General features: G+C 40.5%; 2 protein-coding genes across 5 annotated transcripts in view; one reads left to right on the top strand and one right to left on the bottom strand.

Annotated features, from left to right (window-relative positions):
* Positions 1-15,259: 15,259 nt before the first annotated feature.
* PAPLA1 (Phosphatidic Acid Phospholipase A1) overlaps positions 15,260-20,290 on the top strand; it is a 198,642-nt gene continuing 193,611 nt past the window's right edge. For both annotated transcript variants that reach the window (XM_065218186.1, XM_065218184.1), the window contains exon 1: positions 15,260-15,926. In XM_065218186.1, coding sequence (XP_065074258.1) covers positions 15,638-15,926 — 289 coding nt within the window. In that variant the 5' untranslated portion in view covers positions 15,260-15,637. The remainder of the gene's footprint in view (positions 15,927-20,290) is intronic.
* Positions 16,670-20,290, bottom strand: part of LOC135698295 (uncharacterized) — a 139,928-nt gene continuing 136,307 nt past the window's right edge. For all 3 annotated transcript variants that reach the window (XM_065218205.1, XM_065218207.1, XM_065218206.1), the window contains exons 7-8: positions 17,865-18,240; positions 16,670-17,799 (exon numbers count right to left, since the gene is read on the bottom strand). In XM_065218205.1, the coding sequence (XP_065074277.1) occupies positions 17,175-17,799; positions 17,865-18,240 (1,001 nt within the window). In that variant the 3' untranslated portion in view covers positions 16,670-17,174. The remainder of the gene's footprint in view (positions 17,800-17,864; positions 18,241-20,290) is intronic.

The following is a 20,290-nucleotide window of genomic DNA, read 5'->3' as shown; positions in this document are numbered from 1 at the left end:
AAATGAAGAAAAAATAAAACAAAACCTTGATTTATTTACAAAATGTGTATGAACTGTTCCGGCTGCTGCTGGCCAGAGGTATCCGAAAGTGTCCGATTGTGGTCTGGAAACATCTTAATCTGGTGGAGGTTAAGTCGAACGAGCAAGTCTAACCTCCGCAGTGGTAATCACCAAGCCCCGTAACGTAGGTAGATCACCTTTTCGTGGTACGTTACAGGATGTAAGATCTACCACCGATTCCTAGTCCTGATTACTTCAAACTAGGGGAACAGGATTTTTCAATAATCCAAGGAACACATCTTAGTCCTTGTTAATTTTTATGCCTTGTTGATAGTGAAGAGTCCTCGGATTGCCTGGACCTAGGATGATCTTGAAACAAGGAAACAATGAGTTAATTAGTCTTCATCTATGTGATTACTAATCTTTTATTCGTTGCTCCCTAGCTTGAAGTGGTTAAGACTAGGGTTCCGATGCATGGTCATTATCGGTGTCATTGCTTGTTTTTGTTGCTAAGGAATCCAATTTTGACTGACAAAGGGGCGCGCCTTTGGAGGGTGTTTCAACACTCCGAAGGGTAGAAATAGCGGGACCTTTCAATTAGAATCGATTCTTTGCGATGAAGGCAAGAATGACACTGTATCAAAACCGAATACTTCATCATTTCTCAATAGTGATACCATAGAGGTAACTCTAAGACTAGTAGGTCCCGAAATAACGTGCTCAACTTTTTGGCTCAGCTCTGGTACTATCTTCGGTCCCAAGCTAATCGATGCACCCCTCGAAACATAGGAAAATCTATTAACCCCTCATTTTATCTGTCAAACGTTCATAGCGAATCAAAACAAACATTATGTAGTACTAGAATTTTGACTAGAATGGGACACGTTAATCGATTTGCTTGGGATCAATAGGCTAGTCAAGTAGTGAGCCAATTTAAAATCGTTAGTTTCGTATTGATTGTTGGTAATACGACATGCACTAAACTAAGGACACGGGATATACTACAATAGATCAAATTACTGGTCGCAGTGGTGTTATGTCCCGAACAGAGAAAAAAAATCACCAATGAGAACGAAGCAATTGGAAACTGAAACTGAAGAGTCGATCCATCGAAAGGTTCAGGCCCGGACCGTATTCCACCGTCTTTCGTCAAGAACTGTGCAGCATCGTTGGCCACACTTGGCATCGTTTTTCCAGATGCCGGGAAGCTCGCCTCAATTACACCAATCTTCAAGTCCGGTAACATGCACACAGTGGAAAATTACCGACCTATCTCGATCCTGAACTGCTTGGCCAAAGATCTCGAAAGTCTTCTGCATGAGAAGTTGTATCCAGCTGTTCAACCCATAATCTCAGAGTTTCAGCATGGATTCATGAAAAAGCGCTCGACAGTCTCTAACTTGATGACTTACACGAACACTCTTATAGGTAGCATCGAGAAGCGTCAGCAAGTGGACTCCGTTTACATCGACTTCTCTAAGGCTTTTGACAAATTCCCTCACGACCTAGCCATTATGGAGCTAAACCGCCTTGGTCTTCCACCGGGGATCATTTGTTGGTTGAAATCATACTTATCATCCAGGAAAGCTTTCGTTAAGGTACGTGATTCCAGATCCGAGGTATTCCATATACCATCGGGGGTTCCACAAGGGAGTCACCTAGGTAGGACCTCTCATTTTCGTTGTTTATTAACGACGTGTGTAATATGCTAAGTTCCTGTAAGTATTGCTATATGGGGATGATCTTAAGCTGTACCGTGTGATCAAATCGATCGTGGATTGTTGCGCACTACAAGCTGATATAGAGCGATTGTCATCCTGGTGTCAGATGAATGGAATGCAAGCCAATGCTGCCAAATGCAAAGTGATTACCCTTACCCGCTCTCACTCTCCGATCATTTTTGACTATTCTATGAATCAATCGCCGCTGGAAAGGGTTAATGCCATTAAGGATCTTGAGCTCATCTTGGACAGCAAACTACGGTTTAACGAGCACATATCCATGACAGTTGCAAAGGCCAACTTCATGCTAGGATTTTTGCGCCGCAATACTGCACAATTCGACGACGTGTACGCGCTGTTCTGCTCTATGGTCCGCAGTGTTCTTGAATATGGAGTACAAATTTGGGCTCCACATCATGCTGTTGATGTACTGCGCATCGAGATAGTCCAGAAACAGTTTATAAAGTTTGCATTACGACGTCTGCCATGGACAAATCCAGATAGCTTACCTCCGTACGAGCATAGATGTGCGCTTATTGGACTGCAAACACTAACAAATCGCCGAGTCTTTCTCCAGAGTATGTTCATATTTGACATGATTAGTAATCATATTGACTGCAGTTGTTTGCTCGGGAACATCAATTTGCACACTTCAGCTCGCCGTCTCCGCAACTATTACTTTCTGTGGACTCCCGGACATCGTACTGCTTACGGTTATAACAATCCTCTCGATAGATGTTGCAGACTGTTTAATGATGTGTGTGATGTTTTTGATTTTAATATAAGTAGACCAGCTTTTAAGAATAGGATTAAGTCACTTTAAACAGTCTGTATGGCTAAAATGTCAAACATGGTGGTTAAATAAATAAATAGAAACAGAAGTGTTTCCGTGGGAAAGTTCACGACGGTAACTCGAATGCCGAACTCCATCGCCGATTTCATCAGAAGCCGGTATCAACAGAAATATAGGAACGTAGGTGGAGGTGAGTTGGCCACACTCTACAAAAGGGTGGACACCACTCGCCCAGAGAACCGACACTCAGGATACAAGATGAAGGAAAGAGGCCCTTCGAAAATGAGCAGTGCAAGGTCAGGTAGGGTAAATCGTTGTGGTAACTCTACCAGGAAAACCGGGAAAGAGTCGGGATTCTATTTTCACTAGAAAAAATCTGGAAAATGTTGGGTTTTAACAAATTTCCCCAGGAAAATCATGTAGGGGAAACGCTCCTATAGTTGCGGTACGTTAGAAGCTAGTTGTTACGGAGTATCCATACACAACTATAGGAACCTAACGCTTCTAACGTACCACAACTATAGGAGCGTTTACCCTAGCAATAACATATTTGAAAAAAGATTTATCAGTTGAGATTAGAGAGGGTCTAGTATAAGAGAGTAGCGGATTCAATTCTCTCGATTGCAGGGCTGGTAGCGAATAACTTTTTAGTGACTTGGTCACTTTTTTCAAGTCAGTCACTAAAAAGCGAGGGGGGCGACTCTATCTACGATGAAGGAAAAATTGTTGTTTGCTGTGGTTAGCTGCGCGCACGCTGAGTAGATAGTAAGAAGATTTATGACGATTCTGAAGATTTCTTGCAAAAAGATGATGCACGATGCAAGTAGATGCGAGAAATGATTGAAGATTTTTCGAAGATTGATTAGCTAGTGTGAGATTTGTTGAGCACCTAGAATTGAGATTTAGATGTGTCGCCCCCCTCGCTAAAAAGTCACTTTTTTTAAGGCCAAGTCACTTTTTCTTGTACGAAGTCACTATTTTCAACTTTTTTAGCGTGAATTTATTTCAAGATTGATTATTGTTTGCGTTGTGACGTTTAATCGTCTTTCTCTCTCGGATAAAATTACCTGAGTTTTCCAAGTAATACCAACAATCAATACGAAACTAACGATTTTAAATTGGCTCACCACTTTAGTAGCCTATTGGTCCCAAGCAAACGATTAACGTACCCTATTCTAGTTGAAATTCTATTACTACACTATGTTTGTTTTGATTCGCTATGAAAGTTTGACAGATAACATCAGGGGTGTGTGGATTCATGCAGAACATGCAGGGGTGAGTGAAATAGCTTGGGACTGCTTGGGACCGTTGTTCTGGTACTGAGTGAGCCAAAAATAATAATGATTTTCTTCGGGACCCAGTGGTCTTAGAGTTACCTCTATGGTATAAGCACAAACGAAGTGACAGACGGAGCGGCTCGAAAACTTTGGTGACTAACCTTCTATTGCAATTTTTCAGTGTACTACATGGCAACACCACTACTACTGGATTGTACCACATGGCAACACTACTATTGGATTGAACTAGCATTTGCACCAAATGTACTAGAATATTTTGGTTCTATCTCTTTCACTCTACTCAAAACTGAAATGCATAAAAAAATGACAAAATGATACGCACTCTTTGCACACTGTCAAAGAATCATTGTACACAACATCAACTTTGTTCAAATCAAAACAAAAAAACTAACCCATCTGGTGGATGATGGCATAAGCTTCCAAGAAAATTCTATTACAGTGAACCACATTATTTAAATGGATTTCTTCGCCAGTTAGTCGTCTGTCACTTCGTTTGTGGTATAAGATAGTCCAAGATCTAAAAATATTAAATGTCTTGAAGTTTCGTATTCGATGTACAAGTTCAAGATATTGAGAATATATTCAAAGTGTCAGAATTAAGTAAAAAATAAATGATTTATTTCAAGTTCGTAATTAACTTTATGAAAGATTAGAGATCTTCAGTACAGTCCCATTAACTTTACAACAATTACAGGAACTTTTGAGAAGTTCTGAGGAATGAAAGGAAATGCTGAGAATTTCAGTGACGCTCTATCAACAAACTGCGGGAAGTTAACACGCTGTAAATAGGGGAAACTTACTGGAAGCTGTAAGAACCTCAAAGCGGTTCTTTTAGCATCCGAGACTTTTCAGGAACTTTTATGAAGTTCCTAGAATTTCAAGGAATTCACATTGACACCTTGTGAACATGACTAATTTAGAAAACTTTAGTGGTATTGTGCAAATTTTCAAGTTCTAAGCATCTCAGAAAAGCTAGATAGATTAAAAACCTATAATCGTTAATTTAGATAAATTCAAGATAGTTCCATGGTGTGCTGAAAGACAAATCGAGAACCCTTAAGATGTACCGCGAATTTCAGGGAAGTACAGAGACCTTCAGAGAATTCATGAAAACTTCAGAAATATTTTAAAAACTTCACATAAGTCCAAAGAATTTCAGGGAAATTTAAAAGTGTTTACTATTTATCTCCGAGCAGAACCGAGATCTTCAATAGAACTGAGAGCTTTATGGAAGCTTCGAGAACATCAAGACAGGCTAGAGAATCAAAAAGCAGTTCAAATAATTTCAAGGAAAAGAAGTTTTGAGAAACTCAGTGAATTTCCGAAAATTTCAGCAAAGCTCCGAGAGAATTCCTGGAAATTTTATGAACATCCGGAAAACGTGAGAGTATTTTAAGGGTGTCATATCATGGAGATTTCAAGAACTTAAAAAATGCGAAAATTTAGCTAAGTTGATTAGAGAACATCAACGAAGTTCCATTAATAAAAAAAAGCGAGAACTTTTAGCAGGCAGCGATATCTTCAACAGATTCCACAGAACTAAATTTAGATATTTTTATATAGTTTAATGACATTCAGCGAAGTTCCGAGTATTTCGAGGACGATCAGATAGCTTCAGAATAATCGCATTAACTTAAGCAAATTTGCAGCGACTTACAAGAAGTTCCGTGGAATTATAAGGTATTCCAAGAATTCTATGATTGATCCTAAAACGTCAGAAGCGTCAGGGAATTATGAATATATATTAGAAAATTATCTGCATTATTAAACAAATTTAGAGAACTTCAGGTAAGCAAGTTCAGGGGAAAGCGAGTGCTAATAATGGTTATAATACTTAAGGAACATTTTGGAAACTTCAAGGCAAATTAATTAAATTCAAGTTGCTGGCTCTTAAAAAAATACTGATAGAGAACTTTAAAAAATTCAGTAATCGTTTAGGCGCCACAAAAGTCTAGACTATTAAAGAAGTTTTAAATTAGTGTCGATAATTTAAGGAATAATAATTGAATAAGTCTAATACATCAAACATTTATTTGATGCGTCTTCTTTTAGGTCACTTTTTAGTCACTATTTTTACAACTGTAAGTCACTATTTGGTCACTAAAATCACTTTTTCTGACATCAGTGATCGTTATCAGCCCTGCGATTGGCTCTGGCTTTGACAGTTCGTTTGGCTCAAAACCATCCTGTTCGCTCCTCTCTAGTTGAGATATGCTTTCTAACAAACCCAGTTTTTTAGTTAGTTTAATTTGTTCCAAATAAATTGCAAGCTATCTAAATGGTGTTTTCCAATGGATTGAGCTGATTTTTGTCGGTGATTAGTCTCAACTCAATTAGCTCAATTGGTTGAAGGTCAACCGAGAAAAACCGGCCAGGATTCACCATGGTATGTGATATGATGGTTTGTTTGCATTGTGACCCTAACAGATCTATAAAACGACGGAGGTGCTCAGTAAGCAAAAACGGTCACCACTAAGCCACCGAGCTGCTTATTATAAATTCACATAAAAAAATTATTATAGTCGAATTTCTGACCGAACTGATGTTATTATCGGTCAAGAACGAAGTAGGCTGTGCCGGAGAATGGTCTTGTGCTGTCAAAATTTTTCATCGGGATTCCCCATTCTGAAGTGCTTTTAATGAAGAACAATCCCCAGTTTTCAGTTGTATTTGAGAAGCACACGAAACAGTTGACGATCTGATTTTCTAGTAGAAAGACGCTTTGTTTGCTTGCTGTGCTGTTGTTTCGTGCTAGTGGTAATAATTCGTGCACAGAAAAATGTCGAGTGGTATTTCGGTTACAAACACCCTTGGTTTCCTTTTTCCGGACAATGCTGCGCAGCCAAAACTGGCTGAGATGGTCCGCTTTGTAAAAGGACTTGCGGGTAATCAGGGAACGATGGATACAGCCTACAAAAATGCAGAGGAGATAATGGTTTATATAAAATACAACTCTGAGGAGGGCATGAGAGAAGCCCTTGCGCTCAATGAAAAGAAGCTGCCGTTCCATTATTCTAATGAAAAAAAAAGTGGATGTTTACATGTCAGTAGCCGGTTGTAACATTCAATATGTACGAGTGTTTGACCTACCGCCGGAGGTATCCGATCAAGATCTGTCGCTGGCACTAATCAAGTACGGAAAAATCAAACGCTGTGTTCGAGAGAAGTATCCCCCAGAATATCAGCTTGATTTATTTACTGGTGTCCGTGGAATCTACATGGATGTAGAAAATGAAATCCCATCGGTGTTGTACTTCCACAATAGACGGGGGAGAATTTTTTATAATGGGAACAAACTTAAATGTTTCGCTTGTGGACAGGAGGGGCACCAAAAAATGCATGCGGAAAGAGGAAGAACAAATCGACAGGAGAAACAGAAGAAGGTGCTGGGCAAAAAAACAACACATTTGCTGCCGTTCTCGCAGGCACGAGTACTTCGGACAAGCAGACAGTAGAACTCGAAATAGAGATGCTAGAAGAAGACAAAGAAGCAGAAGAAGAAAAGGATGCAGTTGTAGCTCCAACTACGACCCTGGACTTAGAAGTGGATAACGGAGGGCAGCAGAATAATCAGCAGAAACAGACGGTCCTACACTACCAGCAGCGACACAAACAAACAGTTGGAAATTGGACAGAGCACGTGAAAATACACACCAAACTGATCGAAGAACAACAAAAACTACAGAAGCACGCCAGTGAAAATTCACCACCGAGAAAAACTTTACGCCCCAACTCTCCACGCTCCGGCCCTGAATCTGAATAACTTTTAATTCTAATGAATTGTAAACTTATTCCCTAGACTATTGGCTCCGTAGAGTTGATTTCGACAGTTGAGCCTTACAAATAAATAAAATGAATAAAAAAAATCCCCAGTTTACTTTTCGAGCAGTGGATTTTAACCTGAAATATTAGGGAGTGTTTTTTTTTTATCTATAATCTGTTGCTGATCTGGCCAAAACCAGGTCCAGGAGACAATTTCTAGTTCCTCAGTCCTTATTATTTGCCGCTGAGAAGCTGTTCCGAAAGAACAGCTCGTGCGTGATAAAATCTTGCACATTCATCACGAGAACAAGGATCTCTCGCATCGTTCCATCGCTAAAACATTGGGAATCGCGAATTCCACGGTGTCGCGAGTGATTAAGCGGTTCGAGAAACGGTTGACCACCGATCGGAAGCCCAGAAGTGAAGGAAAAAGTATTCCGTACAACACCAAAAATCACAACCGCGTAGTTGGGGCCTTCAACCGAAATCCGAACGCCTCCGTTAGGGATGTGGCTAAGAAGCTGCACCTAAGCCGAAGTTTTCTCCAGAACGCCAAAACTAAAGCTGGGCTTCGAACGTTCAAGGTACAAAAGGCCCCTAATCGCGACGAGAAGCAGAACAAGTCCGCCAAAACCCGTGCCAGGAAGTTGTACCTCAACATGCTGACGAAAGTTGAATGCTGCATCATGGACGACGAAACATATGTGAAGGCCGACTTCAAACAGATCCCCGGCAACCTGTTTTTCACGGCCAAGGATAAGTTCAGCGTTCCGGAGCATGTCCGCACTCAGAAGATGTCCAAATTTGCGAAGAAATTCCTGGTTTGGCAAGCCATCTGCACGTGCGGGAAGCGGAGTGCACCTTTCGTGACCCAGGACACGATGAACGGACAGGTGTACATAAAAGAGTGCCTCCAGAAGCGGCTGCTTCCTCTCCTGAAGGCCCACAACGTCCCAACAATCTTCTGGCCGGATTTGGTCTCATGCCACTACTCCAAGGACGTGCTGAAGTGGTATGCGGACAATAAGGTCAATTTCGTGCCGAAAATGTTCAACCCTCCCAACACTCCGGAGCTCCGCCCCATCGAGAAGTACTGGGCGATTATGAAGCAGCACCTTCTTAAACGACCTAAGGTAGTGAAGACAGTCGAGGAACTGAAGAAAGTATGGGTTTACATGCAAAAAACGGTTGATTCACAGGTTATGCAGAATCTTATGGCCGGGGTTAAGGCCAAGGTGCGGCATTTGCGTATGGACTGTAAATAAAATACGAGTAAAATGGAAAAATGAAGTTTAATAGTTATTTCTCAATCCCTGAAAATTTGATGGCAATCGGATGAAAACTCGAATTTTGCGAATCAATTTTGTGTGTGGCAATTTCATCGTGGACACCCTTTATTGGCCACGAAAAGGCTTGCCAATGCACATCAAAAATCGACTACATACATCCGAATATTTGTATTCTCAAATCGACGGAAGACATTCCGCGCAACTACCATAAACCGACCCGATGTTTTCTGAATCATCTTGCCCTTTAAATGCTGCACAGTAAGCCTGGCCGTTTTGATATGTGTGACGCATCTTCGATGTGAAACATATCAGTGCCAACATTTCAAAGGGGCGTAATTGCATTTGTAAACAATGGTTTTAGTCGTCGATTTCTCGCGAATGAAAGCTCACTTTTAAAAATGAATGAGACCAGCAGGTAGAGAAATGTTTCCTGTACCAGCTAGCATTGGTAATTTGGAAGGGTGGGTTTTTATTTGCGAGAAATCGACGGTTAAAGCCATTGCTTACAAAAGCAATTACGCCCCTTTGAAATGTTGGCACTGATATATCAAATAGACAAGAAAAATTATGGAGGTACACTGGAGTCGCTTTTTACGCGGTTTTTTTTTACGCGGATATCAGAATTTACGCGGTTTATCATTATACACTAGAGTCGCTTTTTACGCGGTTTTTTTTTACACGGTCTTTTTTTACGCGGTTTTTTTTTACGCGGATTTCGGAATTTACGCGGTTTTTTTTACGTGGATTCCGGAATTTACGCGGTTTTTTTTTACGCGGGACGTATCACCCGCGTAAAAAGCGGCTCCAGTGTATATCCATTATTTTCCTGGATGCTTTCAAGAACTGGCTGTGTTGGTGTTAGATTAGATTAGATTAGATTAATGGATTTTAACCTGAAATGTTAGTTTTTGTTGAACGTTCTAAACTGCAATCGAGCTGCACATCTCGCGTACACTCATAAAATTCGACACATTTTTATTGGCGAATTTCCATCTAAAATTCCACATGATTATCATGCACAGCAAAAAAAAATGTAATACCGGTCAACGTAATTCAAGCTGATGTATGAAATAATGATGTAATAGCAAAAAGCAGATACAATATTACATCAATGGATGTAATTTTGTTCGCAAAATCGATGTACATCGTACAATGTGATATTACACAACCGATGGGTTGACCTGGTTGCAGTAGTTTCGATGTAATATTCAACAACTTTTTTTGCTGTGTGTGTTCACACTTAAACAGAATCCACTCAGAAGTAGACATGAAATTTATGAGTCAAATGAATAGTATGTGTGGTTACACATCAATTTCCGACACATATATATCATTTGTTTATGACATTGAAAAAATTCATGTGTGGGACACATAAAAATAATCATTGAATTTTTATTAGTGTACCATCCAGGTCGTTACCGAACCAACCGCTATCAGCTTGATTGGTCGAAACTTATGAAAAAATGGGATTACCACTTTCCTAAGCTCAAATTATTTAACCCCTCGCTCGCCAGGCCTTACAGTTTTCAAAAAAGTTGAATTTCTAGCAATTATTGACATATTTATCTTGTTAAATCTTTGAAATTCCATATGGAAACCTCCTGCAAACATCACGTTTCTATGAAGAGGAAAGATAGGGCCTTCATTCGGAATGGAATTGTTTTGGCGGTTTTCTTGGATTTGGCCGCGATATTGAGTTTTATAAGAAAAATGATTTTGATTCTGACGTCACCATCTAAAAGCTGAGAAAAATGCTATCAGATAACTAAACAGATTAGGTGAGCAATGACATTAACATTATGAAACAACAGTTTTCTATAACGAGGTAAACCATTTTCCACTTATGACGTGTCTTTAAATATTTAAAGATCATAAGTCAATGGTGGCCTGGTTTCAACGAGAATTATTCAGTTGGTAGTACCGCCACCTATAGCGTGAATAGTCAATTCTTTTGCGCTTGTCGTTTACATACTACCGCCATCTGTTCAGCGTACTGCCCACCACAGTGTACTCAACAGTTGGAGGTAATGCTTTAGCGACCATGATTTACAGTGAGAAGTATTCAATGTTTTATGTCTGTTTGTCTGTGATATACGTTTTGAGTTAGTTTATCCAGCTTTCCATGCTCGGTAATGGTGGCCTGTTTGTATGAACACAGAAATTCAAAACAACCCAAAATTAAGTTCTTTTCACTCATCTCCCATGTTCCGTACGATAAGCCAAATTTGGGTAAACCGGCTCAAAGTAGTTTGCATTTAAGCACGGCAAAAAAAATTACCCATCGCTAAGTTATTTTCAATTTTTTCTACCCAAAATTAAGTTCAATGAACTCAAATTTGGGTATATCGCATATTACTCAATTTTGGCTTCTCGTACGGAACTAGACGGTTGAGTCGAATCTTTCGTTATTTTTTTGACAACAATAGCGAGAGGAAATGAAACGGGCAGAGGTCAAATAACTCAAATTTGAGTTTAAAAAACTCAAGCGGTGGGTAGTTTTGTTTTTCTGTGAATAGATGTATCCTTCACTGTGCTTTTTGACACTAACTGGTTGGCGTATGTTGTTCCATTTTCTTCTGTTCCTGGAAGAGGGAAAGGGAGGGGTCAAAATCAGAACCTCCAAATAGTGTCAAAAAGCACAGTGAAGGATACATTTCTAGATAGAGCTGGAATTAGGGCGTAACAGCTTTTGTAAACAATGACTTCTTTCGATGATTTCTAGAAAGTTAAGGCCGGTCTTCGCAATTCAACAACACCATCGGGTAGGGGACGATTATGATGGTTTACGTGGGCATGCCTTGAGTTCATAGAAATCATCGATAAAAGTCATTCCAGCCTGTTTGTATGAATTCCAGCTCTATCTAGATTTATTTATACAAACAGGCCGCCATTACCGAGCATGGGAAGCTGGATATGTTTTGGATTCTTGGTCAACAGTTTCGGGACTGCTGATCGTACGATATATCTTTAGAAGTTCATTGATGCCGGTCAAAACGCCAGAAGGAGCCTTGAAGTACCCTAATAAAAATACCAAAACTCCAACGACAACCCAAATGATAGAACTATTTACAAATGATTTGCATGATAGCCTGAACACGTCGTTAAGCAAAATAACCGTATAAGTATTATTATGGTAAATATCCGAAAGAGGCCATTGAACGAAGGAACCATCTATGGACCTTACTAACTACCATACCATTACATTACCATTAAAGTTCCAAACCATAAGTAAAAAGGTTTTAATATAGTTTTCTTTTCGAAAATGTATGGAGAAAACAAGAATTTTGAATGGTAATGGTTCTTAACAATCCATTATTGGTAATAGCAACAATCAATACGAAAATAACGATTTTAAATTGGCTCACTACTTGACCTATTGGTTCCAAGCAAATCGATTAACGTACCCCATTCTAGTCGAAATTATAGTACTACACAATGTTTGTTTTGATTCGCTATGAAAGTTTGACAGATAAAATGAGGGGTTAGTGGATTTTCCTATGTTTCGAGGGGTGAATCGATTAGCTTGGGACCGAAGATAGTACCAGAGCTGAGCCAAAAAGTTGAGCACGTTATTTCGGGCCCTTCTATCGAACATATTTACACGAACTAGCACTGTATTTTAACGAATTTCCATAAAAATAATGAAATTTCCAAGGGCTGTCACTATCTGATCACCTTCGGATAGTGCTTATTCCTGTCACCAGGCACGCATTAGTTCAAGTTGGATTCGTCAATTAAGTGCTGAAAAAAGCTCATTGAGATCGATAGATGCGCCTTTATTCCTCTGTTTGCTCTGATATGATGAATTTACTTATTAAATGCTTTATAAACGTTGACTGTCATCTTGATTCAAAATCAGAAGTTTGATCTAATAACAAACTGTGTAATTTGCACATACATAGACGCTTTAATTCGACTGTTTTCAATTGATTTAATGAAATGTTTTATTAGACGTCTTATAAATGTTTTCTAGCTCCGTTATTAGATTTCATTGCATTGCTTTACAATATTGCTGTATAATGGTGAATACAGTCAGCAAAATAGCTCTTATACTACTATGCATCCATGCTTTAATCGCATGCCTTGTAAATGCTTTATAAACGACGTATTAGATTCATTATTCCACAACACTGGTTCAGTCTAACAACAAGACGAAATGACGAAATCAGTACTGTAGTTGTTACCATTTTCGCTTTCCACGTAGAAGGTCGTGAGTTCAATCCCAAGCTCACTCCCTTTTTTATTTGTGTTCTACGCCTAATTAATTTAAATAGTAATCATTGATCACATATCTCACGACAATAAATGTATTGATCTAGTTTAAAAAATAACCGAGCATCCTTTCCATGGAATTGCAGAGGTGAAAAGGTAACATTGGTCTCATGTAAACGATGATTGAAATAATTCCACAGAGCCTTGAAGGAGCTAGAGTTGTGTCAAATACGAACAATCGTTGGCCAATGACATTTATATAAGGTCTGGGCCAACAGGCAGCTTGCTGGTGTTAGAAGCAAAAATGTTGTAAACATTGCTGAACATCTGCGAACAGATAGATATACGTCACTGCCGACATACTGAGAACAGATAGAAATACGTCACTGCCAACAGCTGTTTCGTGTAAAAAGATAAACATTGCAATATAATACGAACACCACTAACCATTTGCACATTTCACTAACACCAATAAGCCCTTTGGCCCAGACCTTATATAAACGTCATTGATCGTCGGCTACCTCGCAGAACTGGTTCCAAACGTAAACAAGCCATAAGAAACCTAGAGGGTTTGTTAACGTTTCGAACCAATTTCATACACGAATGATCAGTAGGCTGATTTGGCAGCACGTCCCCCCAGGCACTGACCGGTAATTAACGCTGGTAGAAATCCTTCGGACTTTGCTAATTTGTCAACTTGTCACTCCCAACATATTTTACCCATTTTTGGGAAGGATCAGTTTTGAAAGATCTGGGTGGCTTCTACCCAAATTTGGGTAGTTATTTAAATAGCGTGTGTCTAATCTTATCCAGTATTTTACGATCGCTTATGGCCGCCACAATCTGGCTAAGTTTCTGGTAGGGAACATAAGATTTGAAGTTTGGCTTGTGTCGTTTGACGTGTAAACGATCAAATTTGAACGTTTTCACGTCAAACGGTACAAGCCAAACGTTAAATCATATGTTCCCTACCAAAAACTCAGCCAGATTGTGGCGGCCATAAGCGCTCGTAAAATGTTGGAAAATAATTTTCATAAACATTTCAAAATAGCGAAAGTGCTTTTGTAAACAACGTCGCTAACGCCGACAGTAGGCAGCATGTCCCGGCCTCAAATCATTTATGTTGCTGTTCTGGGCCCGCTGTCACGGTATAACATGCTGCCTACGCGCCTGTCACTGGGCTGGAGGGAGAGATAAGCGGAATGAATGTTTTGAGTCAAATGAATTGCAATCGAACAGAAATTCAATCACCTTTATGTTTCGTGTGTTTCTCAAATTCAACTAGTTTTTTGAATAAAAAACAATATTTTAACTCTATTGATTAATTGATCTTAGTTGGTTAATTAATAGCACAAAGAAATGTGCAAAATATTGCGGTGTAATCAATTATTATTTTGCACGTAAATCGAATCAAAAGTAACAGTCATGTGAAATGCTACACGGATAGAAATCTCCTTATACCTTTTGGCAAATTTCCATTGCTGATTATTCATAAAATGTATAAGTCAACTAATAAGCAGACGCCTTGCAAAAAGTTAATAAAGATCATGTGTCAAATGAAATGTATAAGCGGTCACACATACCTTTTATGCATTCTAATAGGAGCTATGTGGTTTGTCTTATGGAATGTTTAACGCTGATGCTTTGGCAAAAATGTATAAGTGAAACACATGAATTAAATAATTGATTTTCGTTTCGTGTAGCTTCTAGCAAGGGTTGCAAGATTATGTAGGTACAAATATCTGCTGCTGAATTGTATTTTGTTTTCTCCGCCCATCTCTCCCTCTGAGTATTTCTAGTATAGATGAATCTTTCCTCTACCAGCGGTCATTGTTAATTTGCAGGAGTCAGTTATTCACCCCTATTCTGTATTTCGTTTCGAACGAAATTCTCATACAAAAAAATATTTTTTGTATGAGAATTTCGTTCGAAACGAAATACAGAATAGGGGTGATTATTTGCGAGAAATCGGTGTTTAAAGTCATTGATTCGAAAGGCAGTTTTGCTCTACTGAAATGTTAGCGCTGAATTAAATTTTACACAGGCGTCTTCTTCAGACGTAACCAGGTTGAAATATTTCACCAAGCAACAGCGGCAAACGTCAACAGACCGCAGAGTGGTGTTATTTTATCTTGACGTTTCTCCCGTCGTCGTCCCGTCTCGTTCACTAGCCCGAATCCGAATCTGCGGAATCCTTGCGAGCTGTACATTTTCTGGTGTGGGAATCTAATTTTCCCTTTATTTGTGGCAATTTTCCGTGATAATTTCTGCTGTGTTTATCAAAAGTTCGTGCATATCATCCGAGTACCGTTGGTTAAAGTGCGTGTTTCTAGTGGGAGATAGCGTGAATTTACTGCCAATTTAATAGAACGTGCTGTGCTTATTGTTGTTTACATTCTGCGAAAGTGTCTGGTGAATTTCCATTGTGCAAAATCAACGAAAAACAACAGAAAAAAAAGGTTGTCAAGTGCTCTAGTGACCCAGAATTCGTTCGAAACTGGTTCCTCCGGTTAGTGGCCCATCGTCGTTAGAGAAAGTGTGCGAGCTGCTGCTGTGGTTGCGATGATGTCGGCAAGTGGTGAGGGGGCGGCTCCGTCGCCGCTGCCTGCTGCTACAGGTAGTAGTGGTACGGGAGGCGGCGGAGGAGGAGCTGCTACTAAAAGTGACACGTCGTCACGGGCAGCCCCCGTCAAGAATCCGCTGCTGAGTATGCAGGTGACCGGCCTAACGTTGGACGACTTTGCTCATAATGCGCTGCTGCTTCCGGCGGCACCGCCACTGCCGCCGCCCAAAGAGCCAACGCCGTCGCCGCCGCCGATGCTCGAAGTCAGCCGCGAGTCGGAAACAACAGGTAGGTGGGGATGCACTTTTTTTTTGACGATGGAATGCGTTTGGTTCAAGGTGGAAATTTATTATGGACCTCAATAACAACCTCAATAAGAGGTTTCAAAATCGGTTATTTACAAAAGTCTAAACATATTTGAGAGTAGTTATGAGGTGATGTACTTTTTCGAGAAACCTGCACACATTCTGCAATTAGTTCTTTCTCGAGAGTTCGATAGAGTCTTTTAAAGATGTCCTCGAACAAGTATTCCAGCTCTACCCTGCTTAAATTACGATCTGTTCTTCAAAAAATATGAAAGAACAGCTCATGTTCAAAATAAAAGAAAATACTCATTGAATAATTATTGTCCCCTTTGATCATGAGATGTTCTTCAAATTCAAAGCTTTTCCACGTTTTTGCCAAATGCTATTACAGGGTGGAAACTACCTGTGAACAGCCTGACAAATTTTGAATTAGCAGGGAATTTTGAAATACCTGGAATTATCAGGAAATGTTGCCAACAGTTAGGGAAATTTCAAACACTTAGTTCAATCGAATAACTGAATTCTATGATTTAGTTTGTTGGTTGATTCTATTTTTAAGTAGTTTTCTTTAAATCAGATTTCTCAAAAAAGTCACTGCATGTTCAAAACTTTTGTATGTTCGAGGACTCGAACCTCGAGACTCAGAATAATAAAAAGTATTCTTACCGTATATGTATTTACTTTCGTAATTAAATTAATACTCTGAAATCTCGAGCTTTGAGAGCATTATGCCAAATGGGGTAGAGCGGTCATTTAGATGAGATTAAATGTTATATTTTTTCAATACTCAATTCTGTTCGAAAACAAATTGAGTATTCAAATAGAATTTTATTGTGGAAAAATACAGGGAATTGTGTATGAACTTTTTAATGACCAAACGGAATTATGTTGATGGGATCATCTTGATCTGTAATCATCAGTAAATTCCACCTCATTCGGACAACTGATTTCGGAGATATGGAATGGCGTTTCACAACTCAGCTTTGAAAACTACATTTCAACTAAAGCATCACACATAAAAAAATGTTATTTACAATCTACATTTTGGCATACTTTCGTCCTTACCAGCTATTACTGAAATACTGATTAGTTTTGCTTGACTTAGACCGGCACCGTTCTCTATCTGCTAGCTTAAATGCACATAATTTACTTTAAACTTAAAACGCTAACAACAATGGCATTTCTCTTTGAGGTCATATATTCGCTCCGCCCGCAACTTCCCGACCCGGATCTACGTCCGTCGGGTGTCCCTCAGCTCTCCTCGGTAAATCGGCAGTTCCTTGGAGCGGCGCTTCCTGATGCAATACCGTATCAACAGTACCAACAGGATGATCAAGGCGATCAGCAGCAAAACGGCCAGCACAACTGCCGCGATGCCCGCTTCGTTCAGCCAGATGTCCCTGACGTCCAGGTTTATCGTCCGGACGTTCCTGGTGACATCGTACGCCGAGATGGTGACCATCGGTTGGCAGCAGGAAGCCGTGTAGGTAGCCTTCACATCGTCCTTGGTACCGGCGGTAAACGGAGTCCTGTAGATGATACCCGAAGGATTCGACGAAATCCGCATCAGACCCGTTTCGTAATCCCTTGCCGTAACGTCCACGGTCCAGAAGGCACCGGCACACCGTCCCGGATCATTCCGGCCCTCGCATCGACTTGTGTAGGTGTACCAAACCGATGGAATGTAGGCGTCGGGAATTCCAGCCGCTTCCGTGACCGTCAGCCATGCAGCGTGCGAGATCCGATCCGGTCCTTCGGTGCTAAAGGTGATCTTGTCCCTGGTACCGATCTCCACGTTCAGCCCGATGATCAACGTTACCGCTACGTTGACCGTTTGCAGCGGACCGATCGTCGCGCTAGAAGTAGAAGAAAATTTCAATGAACATCAACTGCCGATCAAACCAAAACGAATCCAACTTACGATCCCGGATTGAGCGATCGCAGAAAACCCAACTCGTCCGTCACCCGGAAGTAGTAGAACACCGGTGTCTGCCGGAAGTTGGTCACCTCGAAGACCAGCTGCACAGTCGTTCCGCGCGTTCCCGTCAGCTGAGAGTTCAGTCCCAGATCGATCTTGGTGATGGCCTGGATGGAGGAGGCACGTCCAATGAAGCCGCTTTCCTCACTCTCCGCCAGGATTTGCGATTCCGTCTGGCGAGTTTGCTTGCGAGCCGATAGTGAGTGGCGGCCTGCATCATTCGAATTGCTGCTGCTGCTACTGCTGCTTCTGGTCGGTACAAAGTCCACATCGTTGCTGGGGTCATCGTATCGGCGTTCCAGCTCCGGGTCGCCGAGTTCTTCGGGAGAAATCGAGAAGAGGAAAATGTAGACACGCGATAGAGCTGTGAATCACGATGAATTGTAATTGCGATTGTGTCTGGAATTAAGTTCCGCTTCTCGAGGGGTTGCTCTCTGCGATTACAGACCACACCGAGGCAGCTTTGATAGGGAGAAAGAGAGTTCGAATGATGATGATTGAGGTGGTGGTGCGTCTGTTTTACACTTGTTATCAACGCGTTGCTGAGCCGACGGACAACATTTTAATTTTATGAGTCACTATCACTGGAATGAGTCAGTACGGTCGAGCTTGTTGGCAAATGTGTGCTCAACGCCAAGTTTAACAATGTAAACAATGTGTTTTGCAACTTAAACATGGCGGATATGGTTCGAAAAACTCAGCTTGCATTCAAAATTCAATTTAACTGAGCTGTCCGATCACGGACACAGGAGAGTGTGGGGGCAATCCTTAACTCGAAGGACCCCACCTGATCGGCCAATTCCTTCCTCAGGAAAAATGCCAGTTGGAACAGGAACGATAGCTTGACTCATGGTTTTAGAAAGTCATTATCAGAGGAGTAGCGAGGTTTCTTAAAAACTGGAGTGGGTCGTAAGGTCGAATGCAAATTTGTCGATTTTCGTTAAACGAATCCCAATAGGCCAAAGTTTGAACGATTTCTGCGTCATACAACGTCATTGATCCAAGTACTCCAAGATGGCATAGCAGAAATCAAAAAAGGCAAAGCAATGAAGTTTATTCTGCGCGGCGCGTGAAGTGAGGTGACTCGAGTCACTTGTGTCATCCGATTCCGGCTGGCGAATGAGGTGAGAAAAGTCACTTCGGTTGAACCCGATGAACTCTCACCTTATTCTCACAGTCGTTTTCGGTGGCCCGATTCTGAGAATACCCTTCAATATTTGCATTTTTCCCATAACTAGAATGGCGGCTTCCAAGGATTTCAAGAGGCGTCAGACATCGATTTCCGGTTTGTAGAAGTCACCCCGATTCTGAAGATACCTATATTGAAGGGTAATTGCATTCTCATCAAAATTCTCCAAGCAATTCTTAAATGCATCAGAATTCTGAAATTGTATCTTTGTTCTAGATTGACGTTTTTGTTGAATCTGATGAGATCTTGAGAATAAAGCCAATTTTAAAATTTAAGTTTTCTGAAGTTTCAAATCTTGAAAAGTTTACAATGTAAAACACTGATCACGCACTATTTTCTCGCGTAATCTAATATTAAAAAAACCTTAGGAGGATTTTATTAAAAATAACTATTAATTTATCACTGACTTTATAACATTCGGTCTAGTAGCGTTCAGCCTGGTGCCTTTAAAAAACATGCACACTTAACTAAGAAATCTTAAAATTATGTCGAACCTCTTAAAGCCCACGCACATTAGATCCGGATCGGACGCGTTGCGGCAAAGTGACAGCTAAATCTATTGTCTAACTGTCAAATTTACGTCAACGCAACGCAAACGGATCTAATGTAGGTGGCCCTTTAACGGAATCCCTTTATGAAGAGCTTTTTGAGTGTGTTGATTTATTTCCTTTTAATTTCGTTATACTACTTGCAGACTTCATCAGTGCCAAGTAAAGCTCGATTTAAAGTAAATCTGGACGTACGATTTAATACACCACCGCGCCCCTGGTGGTTGGAACAAAAAACGTTTGACAGGCATTTGTTGATGTTTCATTGACGAAGAGATTGGTGAAAAGTTTTTCTCGATTTATCGACGCATCCCGCATTACGGATCATGGAACTTAATTGTGCACACACATCTAGAGAACCCTTCGTGGTCTGCCTCAAAAATAGCAAAAGTGTTAATATTCCCAAAGTCAACGGTGAGTCTTGTAATCAAACGTTACAAGGATACTCTGAGTGTGGATAGAGCACAGCGCATCTATCATAAACGTGGCACTAGGGACAAAGAGCTGAGGAGAAAGGTGTTGAGGTACGTGAAAAGCAACCCAGGTGTCTCCATACGTGATTTGGCAAAAAAAAATACGATTCCAACTTTTCCACCGTGCGTAACATCCTTTCAAGAGAAGGATATAAGTCT

The sequence above is a fragment of the Ochlerotatus camptorhynchus genome, unplaced genomic scaffold, assembly GCF_037179485.1.
Source record: "Ochlerotatus camptorhynchus isolate MF236.1 unplaced genomic scaffold, CSIRO-AGI_Acam_v1.1 ptg000084l, whole genome shotgun sequence".
Classification (NCBI taxonomy): domain Eukaryota; kingdom Metazoa; phylum Arthropoda; class Insecta; order Diptera; family Culicidae; genus Ochlerotatus; species Ochlerotatus camptorhynchus.
The sequence above is the reverse complement of the archived record's forward strand: the minus strand, read 5'-3'. Positions and strand labels throughout refer to the sequence as shown.